The sequence below is a fragment of the Centrocercus urophasianus genome, unplaced genomic scaffold (genome assembly GCF_019232065.1).
Source record: "Centrocercus urophasianus isolate 14NV4802_14NV808 unplaced genomic scaffold, USGS_Curo_1.0 seq_17, whole genome shotgun sequence".
Classification (NCBI taxonomy): domain Eukaryota; kingdom Metazoa; phylum Chordata; class Aves; order Galliformes; family Phasianidae; genus Centrocercus; species Centrocercus urophasianus.
This window is the reverse complement of record NW_024884722.1, coordinates 29,737,252-29,753,117: the sequence shown is the minus strand read 5'-3', so window position 1 is coordinate 29,753,117 and position 15,866 is coordinate 29,737,252. Positions and strand designations below refer to the sequence as shown.

Below are 15,866 nucleotides of genomic sequence, written 5' to 3'. Positions count from 1 at the left end.
TTTTTCAGGATCTATTGGAATGAACTTCCTGGAACTTAGGCAAACCATCAACTCTGCCTGCAACACTGTGACACTGACGAAGCTGAAGGCTCAAATCTAGAGTCAGACCAGAGGAAGAGAGAAGCTTGCAACTCCATAAAGCCATGACCCAGTTGCCAATCTTGTCCTTACCACACCCAGCTGTGCGTCCAGATTCACGTAGTCCAGATTTGTCACCTTCTGAGTTCCATGTGTTTGGACTGATGAAAGGCAGACTGCATGGGCAACATTTTCTGAGTAACAGTGCTGTCACAGCAGCCATGAAACTGAGTTACCTACACTGGTGCAGACATCTACAAGTGCAGCATGCAGGCTCTTGTTCATAGCTGACAAAAACACGTAGACAATGGTGGTGACTGTGTTGAAAATAATGCCTTGTAGATGGGAATTTGCTCCATCAAATAGCGTTATTGTGCTCTTGGTAACTGTTGTAGTTTCCACATAAATAAATGGGAGGCATTACTTACAGAGTAAGCTACAAACATATACATAACTATCCTAACTGGTATTTTTCCTTTTTTGTCTTAGTAAGTATTTTTTACTTCAACTTCATGGTTTTCTTTTTTCCATTTTTCTCCCCCACCCCACTGGCAGAAGGTGGTGCTTAGCACCTGCCAGCTTTAACAACACCACTCACCTCACACAGTGCAACTAAATATGGTAACTGCAGAAGTATTTAGACACATGCACATTACCAGCACATATTTATGCGATTTAAACCTCTGAGAGCTAAACCAGCATTAGCTAAAGGAAGAATTAGCATAGTATTGATCCATATGCGTAAGTGATAAAAAGCAATTTCAGATGCAAAACATGACTGCTAGGTGTCTGCTCCTCTATGGTATCCTCTCCCAGGAGAACAGTTTGCTTGGGATATATGAAACTGGAAGGTATGAAAGGCAGTAATCCTACACTGGCACAAAGGGGAACTAGAGAGTCTAGAAATTCCTTTTCTTTGGTCCTTGCTATGATTGATTAAAATTATTCCCACATTAACCAGCTGCAAGGTAGCAGACAGCAACACGACCTCCCAGACTGAATAAGCACACCCACTTACTAGGAAAATAAGCTACTATTTGAAGAACCATTTATCTTGGGAGGAGAAAAGCAGCAACGCAAACATGAAAAAAGGAACTGATTTATGTCAGAATTAGCCTGTCTCACTGAACAGCAGAATTCATCATTAACAAACACTGAATCTGTGCTTGACTGGGCCAGCTGTCTCAGCTTCCAGTCAAAAACAAAGCAAAAAGTGAGCTGAGTCAGCAATACTTCTTGCTGTCATCAAGACAGTAAGAACATGAAAGTAGTCAGAACTGGATACTAACTGTGAATTTTGGCAACTATCAAAGGTTATCCTCCTATCCCTGAAGTAGCAGGGACTCTCATTAAGCAGAGACAAATCACAATGCTCACAAGATTTCTGATTTGACTCACTCCAAAAAATATTTGAGCAGTAATTGAAACTCACAAATTTGTTTGCTTGAAAAGCAAACTTTATTCACTTACAAAAAGGAGATACTGCAACATTTCCATATGTTTATGCACTACAGCATGCTTTGAAAAACCTGAGCAGTTATTTTTTTCTGACAGCAATCAAGACACCAGCTAGAATCTGAAACAGACCACCACACCTAAGCACTCACTATGAGCAATTATTTTTCATCATTTACTATGCTTTCCTCGTGCCACTCTAATATATTCTAGCCAGCGCATGGCAAGACCTATTCCTTCATTTTTTGATGTCACATCTGTAGTAAACACCTTATCTCTTGGTGCTGCCAACAGTAGTTTCAGGTAGTAGTGCATAGCTCTGAACTCACTGTAGCAATGAACTTAGTGTAGATCTCTGGTTTGACAACTCAGCCCCAGAACTGACTGCAGCAGTAAGAAATAGAACCTCGGTTCTTGGTTCAAATGGGCACGCTGTGATTACAGCCTATTCCTTCCTTGTCTGGGGGGACAGAAATTAGGACAATCCAAACTTTCAAATTTAGGGAAAAAGAACAGAAAGATCTAATAGTCTATCTACTAAGAAGAATATCTCTATAGAGAAGGGATTGCAAAACTAATGCCTGGTTACTAGATAACATGTTAAACATCTGCATCCGAATGCATACATTTCGGCCAAAGTCTAGGCTAGAGCTTGTTATATCAGCTCCACAGAAGTTAAGCCAAAGGAAAAGGGAAGCTCCCCAGAACAGATTCTCTTCTTCATGTTTTCAATCTGACACGTAACTTTGTATAGCTGATTATTTGTTCATAATACTTTAACATCACTTACCAGAGACCATTTCATCAAAACTGGATTTAGCTTCTGGATGCCTCAGCAGTGACTTGGGTGTCAAAATGATTAACTGCAAAACAAAAAAAAACAACTTCCAGCACTAAGGAGCAGCTTTGTCTACATTATTATTTGCAATATTCTTATCAATGTTCATACAAAAGACATAAACTGAAAAGACAAACTGAAATCAAATTAATATGAATAGCAAACAATAATTTTTTGTGGTTTTTCTCCTGTTTTGAAACCCTATGGAGTTTAATAGTTATTATTAATTTAATAATTATTCCAAAGATTTGGGTAATTCACTCTCTATATGATTCTCAAAAACCACTGCTTTATGACTCTCTTTAAGAATAAAATCAAATCACAAGCTACAAACATGTGATATATACCATATCTGTAACTTAGTCTTCAAGTTTTAAAGATGCCCAAATGGCTTCAAAAGTTAATGGAATTTTCTCCAAAAATCTGTGTTTTAGCAGCCATGCCTGAAACCAGATAGCCTCTAAAAGGATTCATGGTAACTGGCCTTGAAAGGAAGAAATAATTGCAATTCTATCCAATTTTAGCTATAAGCAACATCCACAAAGGTTAAAAATCTCAGAGCGATGGAGCACTTTGGTCAGTATTTCCATGTGAGACCAGCTGAGAAGATGTATTCTGGGGAAATCCAAGCTGAGCTTTCAAGTTTCCACTTGCTGATCCATTAGCCACTACTGCAGTCACAGCAACGCAGTGACACAAACAGCAATGCCTTACACTATATGGTTATCCCAGTGTAAGCATGGACAAGTTTGCACTTGTGAATTCTCCATAATAGTAGAGAAGAACACCTCTAAAAGAGCAGAGGGAAAGGGTCTGGCACTGGAGTGGAGAGAGCATTATGACTCCAAACAAAAAGAGCCTTTTTAAAGATGGCAGTCAGTGCTTACACAAATAGACACAGGTTTTTGGAGCACAAGCAAGTAGACATGCAGGTTGTAGCCGTGCAACTTGTTAGCCACACAGTGTCTTGACAAACCCATCTGATGGACTGCACAGTCATAAAGAAGCCAAGCTGAAAATACAGTTTTAGACTTCTAGTGAGAGTTAAGTTTCATTCCAAACTGAACACCTGCATGCAGGTAAAGCTTTTCACCTTTTGTTTTCCTTTCAGCAGTACAGCATATGCAAACAAAGATCCCTTCTTTACTCAACAGTTAATACAGCTAGAGTAATGAAGTCCATTAGAGTAACTCTACCGGTTTTCTGAATGGCAGCAAGATCTGTCTTCTGAGGACATGAAAGTAGTTGGCTGGAGTTGAACAATTCACCACAATCCAGTTGCATTCATACAGCTGGGAAACTTCAAACTGTTTGCTGAACTCCTGAGAGAGATATTAAAGCCATTAGAAAAACATCTAAAAAAGATCAGGGAAAAAAAAAATCTTAAAAGTCATCTTTCTATTTCTGATTCTCACCAACTCCCTGTCTCAGCAAACTCCAACAGCAGAGCTCTGCTGAGATTATACTATTAGCTTGGGAAGCATCCCTACGAAACACTCTTCTGTTTTTACTTACTTTTATATTGTTCTAGGAAGAAAGGCAAAACATTTCCTTTAATTTCAGCAAGCTGGGAAGTCCAGGAAGGAAGGGTGAGGAGAACTAGGACTTCAGTAGGTCTAAGGCACAAAATAGAACCCCTCTGAAAGATTTAGAACAGTAATTCTATTTTTGAGAGTATAGTTAACCCTCTCCCCTTTTTCTTGGTAGGTGTCCTGTCCTCATCTCAGTACATAAATTTCATATTTTGTATTTATTTTACACATATATGTTTTATATACAAATGCATATATGGATACAGGTAAGTATTTATGCAGGTATAATAACCTCAATATAGACTGATACAGCACCTAACACAATGTCCTAGTTCACGTTACAAATTGTTATTTAGCTCCTCTGATAATATTTACAACTTCCTTATTATGTGCAATTAAATTTGTCCTTAGACGTACTGAGTCAAACAGGTCTTTCTTTATTCTGCCAGTACACTGGCAAAAAACACCTTTACATGAAAAGGAACACTGCTTTGGAATTATCCTTACTCCAAAGGCAACAAAATCAGGGCCAAAACTGAAATGCATACATTGATTTTTCAATTTATGAGCTTTTCAATTAATTTTTAACGGTGCTTCTTATAAAACCCACAGAGGGAAGTGAATGCCCAGCAGCCCGTGGAGTTACGTACTTTATCTGTAGAAATGAATGATCAAACTATGAAGTCTGAGCTGAATTAAATTTAGAAGCTGGCCCTACTTTCATGCTCCCGGCAGTACAATTTAGCTCCAGTGCAAAAAGCCACAAGTAGTTTCACATGGCCTCCTTTAGAAATTTGCTAGAGACACTTATTTGCAGTATGCACAGCAATATATACAGGCAGAATCACTGGCCCTGAGGAACAGCCATAAAGAGATCATGCTGCCAGAGATTAATTGTATATGATCTCATCTTTGAAATGAAACAGCCTAGACTGCACACTCCCATTATTTTTACTGGGATCAAGTTAATGTTACATTAACTCTTGCAGCTAAATCTTATCCCACTTCCTAGCCAAAAAAAGGATTATTCAGACAAAAAAAAAAACCTCAAATTTTTATTCTTCTGTGGCAATAAAATGATTTTTCTAATGATGAAGCCAACACAACCTGGGTCAAAATAAATCTCTGAAAAGTGAAGAGCAGCAAAAAGAACAGGGCTTTTGACAAATCTACTTACTGGATAAGCATCAGAATCGTCATTGCTCATCTGCAGAAACCTTTCAGGCCTGGCTGATGAATGCTCTGGACCCTGGTAATCACATCATTCAAAACAATGTTAAAAAGCCAAATCAGCAGTCAGACATCAGTTTAGGCCACTCACTGTTTTTCCATTCACCCTTGCAGCTCTGCACCACGCTGCACATATGCCCCCAAATCATTGGTAGCAGCAGCGAGGAGATGAAAGACACACTGAATTACTGCAAGTCTTTGTTTCCCATAGAACACTTTCATACGAGAAGGCTAGGTTTCAATGGATTTCCAATGCTTTTAACTATGAAATTACAGTAGGTCCACTTGGACATAAAAAAAGAAACTTTGCTAACGCTGGGCAAAAATGAGCAGGAGGAAAATAAGGAGCAGAAACACTGTGCTTCAGCATAGCTGCAGTGTTTCTCATTTTTTGGGAGGCAAATCACACCTGTATGCAAAGTTAACTGCTGACAGTCTTTGCTATGTTAGCAACCAATGTAGGCTCAGGATCTCTCTCTCAGCATTGTTAAGTGATCAGTACAGGACAAGATAGCCTTAACAAATGCTTCAGCTAAAACAGATCAAAATGCATGTAAGCACTGTCTGCCAAATTAGTCTGTGATTAATTACTGCCTCAAGAGGTATTTATTCTGTCAAAGTACTGTATGCTCACATCTGCTTTCCCACTAGAAGTATCAAAGGTAATTTTTTTTTTAAACATACAAATATTGCTAGATCCATTTTTTACTAGCAAAAAGTGCACAGTGATCATGAACAATATCAGGAAAAAGAGGTGTAACAGAATGTTATCTCCCCTCTCACGTCCTCATTTGTAATGGATGAGAGAAAGCTGTGAGGAGGAGAATGCAGTGTGCTTTTTTATTTACCCCTAATGCTGGCAGTCTTTGCTTGTTCAGTTACCAAACAGTAACTGTTAGGACAGACCTTCATTTTGGAGAGTGTCCATGTATTTTAACCTGAAAACAATCTATTACACCTCTCAATTCTCTCCATGGCTTCTAAGCTAATCATGTTTTTTTCTTTGCGTATCTTTGTCTGTTATCATAACTTCCTGAGTCAAAATATGAATGAATGCTCTTCAAAATCACTACTATGACAGCCAGTAGTTTACTTTGATTCAACACATGATTCTCTCTGCTTTCAAGCACAGGGTTCACTCCGTGCACTAACAGAATTCAAAGGAAAGAAACAGCTTCTTCCCTGGAAACGTATGAACAACACCAACAGCCATGAACTGTACCCCACACAAGTACTGGTGAAGTCTGTCTCCACTTTAGAGATGCTCAATAATGCATGTTAGGGCTTGTGAAATAAGAAGCAGAAATAATGATACAGAGTAACAGTGTAATATTGCTGTACCACTGCTTTACTTGTCTATTTGCTGTAAAACTATAAAATCCTATACTGAGTACAGTCTTAACATGTACAAAAACACTGCTTCACAACTAAACTGAATGGAGAATGCTGGAAGCTGAGATGTTACTAAAAAACAATCGGAGTGACACGGGAGGCTTCCCTAACATACCCACACACACGTTACCCCAGCAACAACCTCAATGCAGAGCCTCAGTCTTCACATCCATCTTTGATTTCTCTGCTGACACTGCCAGTCAGATTATCAGTGACAGCTACGTGGGATGGAGTAGGGTTTATTTCTATTGTGACCACCTCTCTGGTGAGACCTATACTGAATCCATTAGCTACTTTCAGATGAGCCCCAAAGGAGCCATTTGACAGCGGAGTCTTTCAATCACAGCCAACTTGCCTCTGCATGCATGACCTAGAGGTGAAGGGATCCATATCCCATTACAAACCCTTCCCCAAATCATTCTGCCCCAACACTGTAGTTAGAGAATAACACTCCTGTAATGGAAAGCTCCTCTGAGAAGGCAACAGATTTCAACAGCCTGGTGGCATTTTTAAATATTCTAAGAACACCTGACACCAGCAGCAAAATAAGCACGTTTCAGAAGTGCTGGGAAAGCCTTAGCTGCCAAGTGGCTGAGAACAGAAAGACTGATTACTGTAAGTAGCAGAGAACCAACTCCTCTCAGCTGAGTGCTTCTCTGCACAGGACTGTACTTCCTGCTGAGGGCACATTCAGGCTGTCCCTCCTGATTCATTTAAAAAAAGAAAAAAAGAAATGTATTTATCAAATCTCTTGTGAAATGCTCTAGGTCTTTCATTTCATACACACAAACAGGAATGAAAAGCCATACACAGGATATGAATGCAAATCAGCATTTCAGGACAGGATTATAATTGAATGAAAATAAAACTAAATTGTTTGTGAGAATGAAAATTGAGCAGTTTGTAGTGAAAGGATCTGAAGCATGTTTACTGACAGAGACTGCTGCTGCAGCATATGATGCTTTTCTTAGCAGGAAACTAGAAATATACAGGCATCAATTCACAAATGTCTATATATCTGAAAAGGAGCAAGTTATCCTAGTCTCTCATGTATGTATTATACTTAAAAATAATTTTAAACATTTGAAAAACAAGTCTACCACTGATAAGAATTTCATGTACATTATACACAGAGCCTGTGCTCTTTCCCTCTAATACACAGCAAATTTCCTACTGCTAGCCACCAGAGAACAAAGTCAACTGCTCTCAGAAACATTTTCCTTTCCAGAAAATGGATAATTTCTTATCAAAGTTACTTAACGTCAGTGATTTTTGAAGAAGCTTTAGAATTTTGCATCATTTCATTACAAGTGAATTTAGCACAGCTTACAGAGACATGCTGCATGCAAAATAAAACTAAGTATTGTTAGACAATTTTTTTTTACTGTACATGGAGAACCCAGCTTTTTAAGGAGAAGTATTTTCTTACAGTAAGAGAAAGAATGCACAGCAAAGTCATAGAATTGTTCTTTGTATTCACTTGCTTTCATCCATTAACACATTAAATGTGCTGTATAAAATGGAAAAAGTGGTACACACCACAACACAGAAAACCATGCTAAGTACTTGAATATTTTTCCATTTTCTCTAGTTCTCACTGATCCATCTATCAAATTAATCTTTGTAGCAATGAAGCAGTCCAACATATAAGTACCATGTTCTCCTGCTCCACCTTGATATCACCACAGGATCCCCACAATGCTGGTGGATTTTACAGATGGACTTAATTTTCCTCACAGTAGCCCATACAGCACTGTGCTCTGTACCTGTGGTTAAAACAGCACTGATAACATGATAGAAGTATTTTGGCTGCTACTGCTGGCTAGTGCTGGCACTGCACCAAAACTCTCTCCAAACCCCTTAAAGCCAGGAGGTTGGGGGTGGACAAGAAGAGAGGAGGTGAAATGACCAGGGCAGCTGATCCAAACAAAAAAAAAAAAAAAAAAGGAACATTCCATATCATATGACATCACACTCAGCCAAAAAACACTGGGGGCTCTCGTTATAAAAACAGCTGTCCTCTCAAACAATCACTGAGGCCCTGGTTCCAAAGATGTGACCAAACATCGCATGCTAATGCGAGGTAGAGAATACGTGCTTTCTTTCTACGTGGCTCTGCTTACTTTTCTTCTTCCTTCAATTAAATTATCCTTATATTAAACCATTAGCTTTTTTTTTTTTTTTTTTTTTTTTTTAAATCATTATTTCTTCCCCTCCTGCTCTTGCTTTGAGGAGGGAAATTGAGGGTGTGGTGAAGTTTAGTTGGCCATCAGCATGAAACCATCAGTCAGAGGCCCTTACCATTCCTTCCATGCCATGTGGCAAGAGCAGAACAATCCCATTGTGACGAACCCACTTAGCCTGCCCTGAGCTGATGAACTGGTCTATTATACACTGCGCCGTGTTGTGGAAGTCACCAAACTGGGCCTCCCAGCACACCAGGGCATTCGGACTTGCCATAGCGAAGCCAAGTTCAAAACCTAAGAACCAGATAAGCAGGAGAGTTAGAAAATGAACACCTGAAAAGACTTAAAATAGAAGAGTTAGAAAGGAAAGACTTGATGAAAATTTTGTTCATTTCTCTTATAAAATTAAATTAAAAGAAAACCAAAATGACAGCATCAACTGGATTTTTTTAGTGCTGATATAAATCATGCAGTTTTCAACACTGCCATCAGAAAGATCAGCAAATAACTCTTTTGCAGTACTGACTCTAGTTCTTCAAGATTTCCTGAAACATGCACATATAACAGGATTTTTAAACAATTAGAACTCTCCCTCAGTTCAGAATTTTGTGCAAAGCTTTCCCAAGAACTCACTGAGGTAGATACCATTTTCTCCTGTGGAAATCTACTTACAGTCTAAGATTAGTTCAATAACCTATATATATATATATATATATATTTTTTATAACTACTTGCATATCCCAGCATAATTTAATTGAGTACTAATGAACATGTGATTACAGAAAGTTTAAACAAGGTTGTCCAATTCCACAGGGAAAACTCCCAGCAAAACTAACTAGCTCTTCAGTCACAGTCAGTGTGCAAACTTTCCTGCAAGGTTAGCGGATGGACAACGACAGGATAAACTAACTGCACAAGTGAAATAGCAACAAGAGCTCCAAATGAGACTGTTTATTCATGGAAACAAAAATTTTAACACACTGGATTTACAGAATCTTCATAGCATACTCCTTGGTGATTCCAACCCAGCATTTTGTTTACCATCGCCATGGCATGAAAGCTTTGAGTCACTTAGCTTCCGGAGTGAACTCTTAACAGTCCATCCATGACTCCAGCAGATGTTCACGTTCTCACCAAAACGAAATGGGTACATTACAAAGCCAAAAGAAGACTGAGAAGTTAGCCACACTGTCTTTGAGTTCTACATTCCTACGACGGTGCATGGCCTTTGCTGACCATTCTTTTGGCCTAACCACTTAAACAGCCTTGCTTATACAAAATATTTTATCTCTCTGTTCTCCTTATTTGTGTGAATCTATTGTATTTAGCACAATGCAAACAGTAAAAAAAAAAAAAATCTACACAACTCCTTCAATGCACGTTCCCAAAGGTATCTGAAAAACAGATTTCCCTAGGTAGGATAGAATCCCATTCTAATTTTACGCAAGCATTAAGAGACCATTTCTACTGATTAGGAGACATGGTTGAAAAAATATGCAATATGTTCAAGGCTTATTTGTGCATATGCTGCTCTCTGTAAGAATGGGGTAATCTAGCTTTCAGAGAAGAAAAATGTGAGGTCCTGACTTCAAATTATCAATAACCACACAGTGCTTTTAGAAGAGCATGGAGTTGTATGTGAACTCAAAACTTGGTCAAAGTACACCAAAAATTCTGTTTCATATAGTGAAATCACCTGTAAATTTTCATATGGAAAAAGAAGTGCCATTTCTCACTACCTATCTGGTTGCTCACTTTGTGCTAATAACCTCTAGCAGGTAATGCTGTCCCAGGTGAAGCTGTATTAAAAGCTGTGATTCTAACATGGATACCTTTGGCAAGCTTTCTGACAGCCATAAAAATAGTTGGGAAAGGACATCCAAATGTAATGTATACTTTCTGATTAATATTCTGAAATCAATGCTACAAGGACTACTATTTAATGAAACATGCATCACTGGTGCACGTTTGGTATCTCGGAACTCATTTTCCACCATGCAAATTACAATGAGAGTTCTTAACATCAAAGACTTTCGACTAGCAATTACAGCAATCACTATGAAGTTTGACGAGAATTACCAACTTCTAGCTGTATATGCTGAAAACTATTTAAAGAGCAAGATCTGAAGTGCTAAATATATAGATACAAAAAACCATAGGTGCAAAGATGTGTAGAGCAGCAATATGGCCAGGAGAAGGCCAAGTGCTTTCCCTGAGGAGGATTTTTTGGGAGTACCAGATGGATCCAGGTTAGCAGCTAGAAGGACTTCACAGTTCTAAATATGAGATGGAACTGTGGGGGAGCTGGCTCTTAACCAGGCCCCTTAAGAGGGCTTAACTTCAGACCAGACTAAAGAGTTAAAGAATACTGCAGCAATGACATGTACTGTCGTGTCTGCAGAGCCCAGAACTGAACGTTTCTTCACAGTCTTATATAAACTTCGTGATTGTAAAGGATTAATTCTTACACAATGAGATACCCAAAGAACAGGTTTACACTAAGAGCAATCCTACTGCCAAGACAATTAGGCTCAGGATTGCAAAGGAGAAAAGCTGAAGAATCTGCACCACCCAAAATGTGGTGGAAAGCCTCCAGCCAGCTCCTTAGCTCCCAGCAGCCTCTCAAGGCTCAGAGCGTATCAGGGCACAGGGGACCAGGAACCAACACAGCAGTCTGATAACCTTCTGTACAGAGAGGAAGACACAAAAGAAAAATACACAGCACTTGACTAAGGCTGCAAAACTAATGTTTTAATTGTTGAAGTTCATTAAGGTCCCTAGATGACAGGCATAGCAGAAATGCTTGTTTCTATTAGGCCAGACCCTGCTGTGCTCCTTTACTGTTTTTGTCACTCTGGCAGAGGTGGTTTCAAGCAAAGTGGCAGCTTACACAGCATAATACTCTGTGTTTTTCCTCCTAACATAGTGCATCTTTGTCATAAGAACTGTAGGGTTTCCAGCTGTCATAAGTAAGGCCGCAGCTTAACTCAGTATGATTGCAAAAGGATTCAAGGCATGAATGTTAACTAATGGGTAAAGATGGCTTGTCAATGCAGAGATAAAACTGCAGAATGAGAGAAGTTATGAAGACAAGTATATACTATGCTTACTGCAAAATCCAAGCACAGGGACTAATGTAGGTATACTCCTATCTCAAAACATGAGTACAGTCCAGTAATAATTTAAGTTTATGCATATCTGGTGGCTGACTCTATAGAACAGAAAGACTTCTGCCTTGGAGCTCCATGTAGGTGCTGTTGAGAACCTGTTCCTTGGTTACTATGTACTGTGTACTGTCCTGTTTTCCAACACCATTTCTGAGAGCCAACAATATTTGTTAGTCCTAACCAAAGAAAGTGCTGTTATGAATGAGCAGTAACATTGCACATTCCATCTTAGCAGTGTATTGCAAAAAAAAAAAAAAAAAAAAAAAAAAGTCTTCAACAACACCTGTCCTTTTCCCTTGTCTTGTATTTTAAACATTAACTCCCCCTGGAAAAAGCCGTACACCAGTGCTGAGCTATGCACTAGTTCCAAGCCTATCATGCTTGGACATTCTCTGGAAGTTCCCAGAATAGGACATAACAGCCCAAGATCTCTCAAAGCCAGTGATGAACTTGCCAGAGAGAACTGCTCCTCCAGGATGGAGAATCAACAACACACAAGTCATTTTGAGGGTGGTAAAGAAAGAGAGGAGATCCTGACACATATTTAAAAAAATGCTGAAGAGACACTACATAGAGCACCTGTTAGTTCACCTTTTCTATCTTGATTAGCAAACAAACTCAGACAGACTCATTAGTTTAGAAGACTTCACACAACCACTGCTTATTCTCCCAGATATTCTGTTTCAATGAAAGGAAAAACGTACAGCTAGACGAGAGGGGACACAGCTAAATTGTAGTAATCTGGAGGTAGCTAAAAACAGTAGACAAGGGATGTCTAACTGAGTTCTCAGAGGTTGTTAAATACTCCGATTTAATGCCCCGATATAAACACTTGATTGCCTCCTGTATACAAAACACAAGCAATTGTTTGAGCTATAACAAGACTGCCTTTGTATTCTAAGAGGAAACAATCTTGTTAGAGTACTACTTTTAATAGAGTGGTTACACTCCAGGAGTTCCTAACCAGCACAACAATAACTTGGTGCAAAGCCCACAGCTCTGAGTGGATGCCAGCTCTTGGCTTGCCCACCTTCCAAGGAAATAATCTGCAGTTTTATCATGCTGAGCTGTTCAATCCATTAGGTCAATTTTCACTTAGCTTTAATTCACAGAAACAAAGGGAATTCCCAAAATGCCTTTGAGCTACTGCCTGTTTACAGTCATAAATTAAAATCTTAGCACTTTTTTTTTTTTTTTTTTTTTCGCATTCTTCTCCAAATATTTTAGAACACCTAACTACAAACTATTTGTGTAACTCCCTTACACAGCAGAAGTAGCAGGCTGTAGCAGAGAGAAATAAAATTGTTGGCTTTTTCCTCGCTGTTTTACTGCTCATGAAGAATCAACTCCTCAAACTGCAAACATTCACTCACTCTTTCACTCAAACCATGATGATACCAGCTAGACAGATAACACTCTAATGTCCCTTCCAGTTAAGTATTCAGTTAGAGGGGCCATGTTCACACACCGACTGTGTATCTCACACTGTCTGTACAGATATAACACACAAATATAAACATATCTGAGAAGGCTGATATGCAAAAGTTAGCAAGGGAGCACAAACTAAATTATAAACATTTCAACATAGAGCAGTTTTAGTAAAATAATCATCACTTATCAACTGTTTCTGATGATTTAATGCCCTTTACTGATAGAGATCTCATACAAGAGCGATTTAAAACACTTAGCAATTAAAAATATCAGTATTGTTAGCTTTTAGGAACCATTTATCACATCTCCTGAAGCAGAATTGAACAGAATTGAACAGGAGTATACTCCTGTTTTCAGTGTAGAAACAAACCTAAATTCTGTTTTGAATTTCTTGCAATAAGCATTAACCTTCATATCATATCAACACTAGGCATCCTAGATCGATCAACTGAGACGTAACTTCTGGAACAAAATCACAATTCAATTGTATTCACACATCTGTCACTTTCAAATTCAGATACATTATTTCAAACCATGACCCACTTACAATAATACTTGCAGTAGTACTGTAAACACACTCAAATTAAGAAACCCTTGGCCAAAAAATGTGAGAAACAGTAAGAAATTGGGAACAACATAAAAAATTTATGAAGTTAAATTTTTGCTTTCTATGCCACATTCTTCTTATTTTTGTACATATTCTTTCTTGCATTCTCCCATTTAGTTTGCATGTAAATATTACATACTAGTTCAAAGAGATGCAAGCTTCTCCTCACACCAATTCTGCCTGAGAGCCAAGAAAAATACCTTAAAATCTCACCTTGTCAGCCCATGCTCCAACCCTACAGTTTTAAACCATTTTAATATTATTAGCAAGAGGTAATATGGAGCATACACAAAAATGATTATGTGGTGAAGTATTTCTGGAACCCTGAAGGAAGCAGTTATGTATTACCATCTTCATAACAATGGTTCATCTTTTTCATTCATACTACTTATGAAATGGGTATGAAATTGTATTTCATTATTTATCCATAGAATCAATAACATTTTTTTAATAAATTATTAGATCCACTTCTTCTGTGCTCCACATTCCTCTTGCCATCCTTCTCATGTCACAAGGAGGTTATCTATTCACAAATTAAAATGTCTGTCCAATACCAACAACATACTCCACTATGATTAATGCCATCTGTAACAAGGATTTGTTTTTTTTCAATATAGCACATTCAACACAGCAGTTCAGATAAGCCTAGGCTAGATTTTTGCATTTGTGCTACAAAGTGTTCTTAATTTTGCTGATAGTTCCTCCCCTTTTGTTAAAGTATTAGGTATGTGTTCCAGTGCTGCCAATCACAACAGATGGATACTTTCAAACTGAAATCTACAGCTATGGAAAGTGAAGATTCCTTTTTAAGAGATGCCAGAACTTGAGAGGGAGAGCTTTGAAATATTTAGTATACAACTCTTTCACAGCCTTTCCCTACACTCTCTTCCTTGCTGAGCTCTAAATGTCCTGCTCAGTGAAATTCATCCTCTGTCATTATATGTGATTTCCTGTTAAACAGTGTATAATCAATGGATATCAAGATGTTACAATCACAATATAGTCAAGAGAGTTAGGCAAAGTGGACAACGATAACAAAAGAGAATAAATGGAAAGCTTACCCTTATGCTGGGCTCACCTACAAAACACCAGAAGAGGCGATCTCCAGAAGAGATCCTTCCCCACTGGTAGCCAGCTCTTAAATAGGTCTAGGAGGGGTTCTGGCAGCACAGCTGAATTGCCTTCACCTGTGCTCCTCTGGCTGACTCATGGCTCACCTCAGGTGATCAATCAGAGGTTCAGGCTGTGACTCAGTAGTTCCCATACAAACAGTAGTAAGATCAATGCTACCGTACTGTCTAATGTTTCCAGCAAAAATTATTTCAACCTCCCAGTTTACATTTTTAAAGTATACACAGGTTCTAAGCAATCTAAGCAAATAGGTGTACCACTGGGAAACAGTAGGAAGTTTTGCACTAAAAGCACATTGAAAACTATATATTCATATGCCTCATACTAGAGATAATATATTAAAAAGCTAGAAAAAAGAATTTGGAGATATCCCATCTCTTCTCTAATTTGTTATAATTAGAAACGAGAGACCAAACACGTCAAACTATAGAAAAAAAATAAAGCTCAAAGCTTATAGAATCATGGAATCATAGAATGACCTGGGTTGAAAAGGACCACAATACTCATCTGATTTCAACCCCCTGCTATGTGCAGGTCACCAGCCACCAGACCAGGCTGCCCAGAGCCACATCCAGCCTGGCCTTGAATGTCTCCAGGGATGTGACTTCCACAAACAATACTACATTAATTTTTAAAATCCCCTTCAAATAATGAACAGGGTCGGTGTACTATAGAACAACCCCTTCAAGGAGAAGTGCTGGAACAGCAATCAGCATTTGGACTGGATTTTACATCCCTGTTTCATACTTCCCAACTGAGTCAAAACTGGTATGGATGCAGTAACATTGAAATACAACAAAAGCAGAGTTTGTTTTTAAA

At 38.5% G+C, this 15,866-nt stretch overlaps 1 protein-coding gene across 1 annotated transcript in view; it reads right to left on the bottom strand.

The window, feature by feature from the left end:
* Nucleotides 1-15,866, bottom strand: part of OGDHL (oxoglutarate dehydrogenase L) — a 50,602-nt gene that overhangs the window by 4,424 nt on the left and 30,312 nt on the right. The window contains exons 16-19 of the mRNA XM_042818323.1: nucleotides 8,827-9,005; nucleotides 5,081-5,152; nucleotides 3,568-3,693; nucleotides 2,324-2,396 (exon numbers count right to left, since the gene is read on the bottom strand). Of these exons, the coding sequence (XP_042674257.1) occupies nucleotides 2,324-2,396; nucleotides 3,568-3,693; nucleotides 5,081-5,152; nucleotides 8,827-9,005 (450 nt within the window). The remainder of the gene's footprint in view (nucleotides 1-2,323; nucleotides 2,397-3,567; nucleotides 3,694-5,080; nucleotides 5,153-8,826; nucleotides 9,006-15,866) is intronic.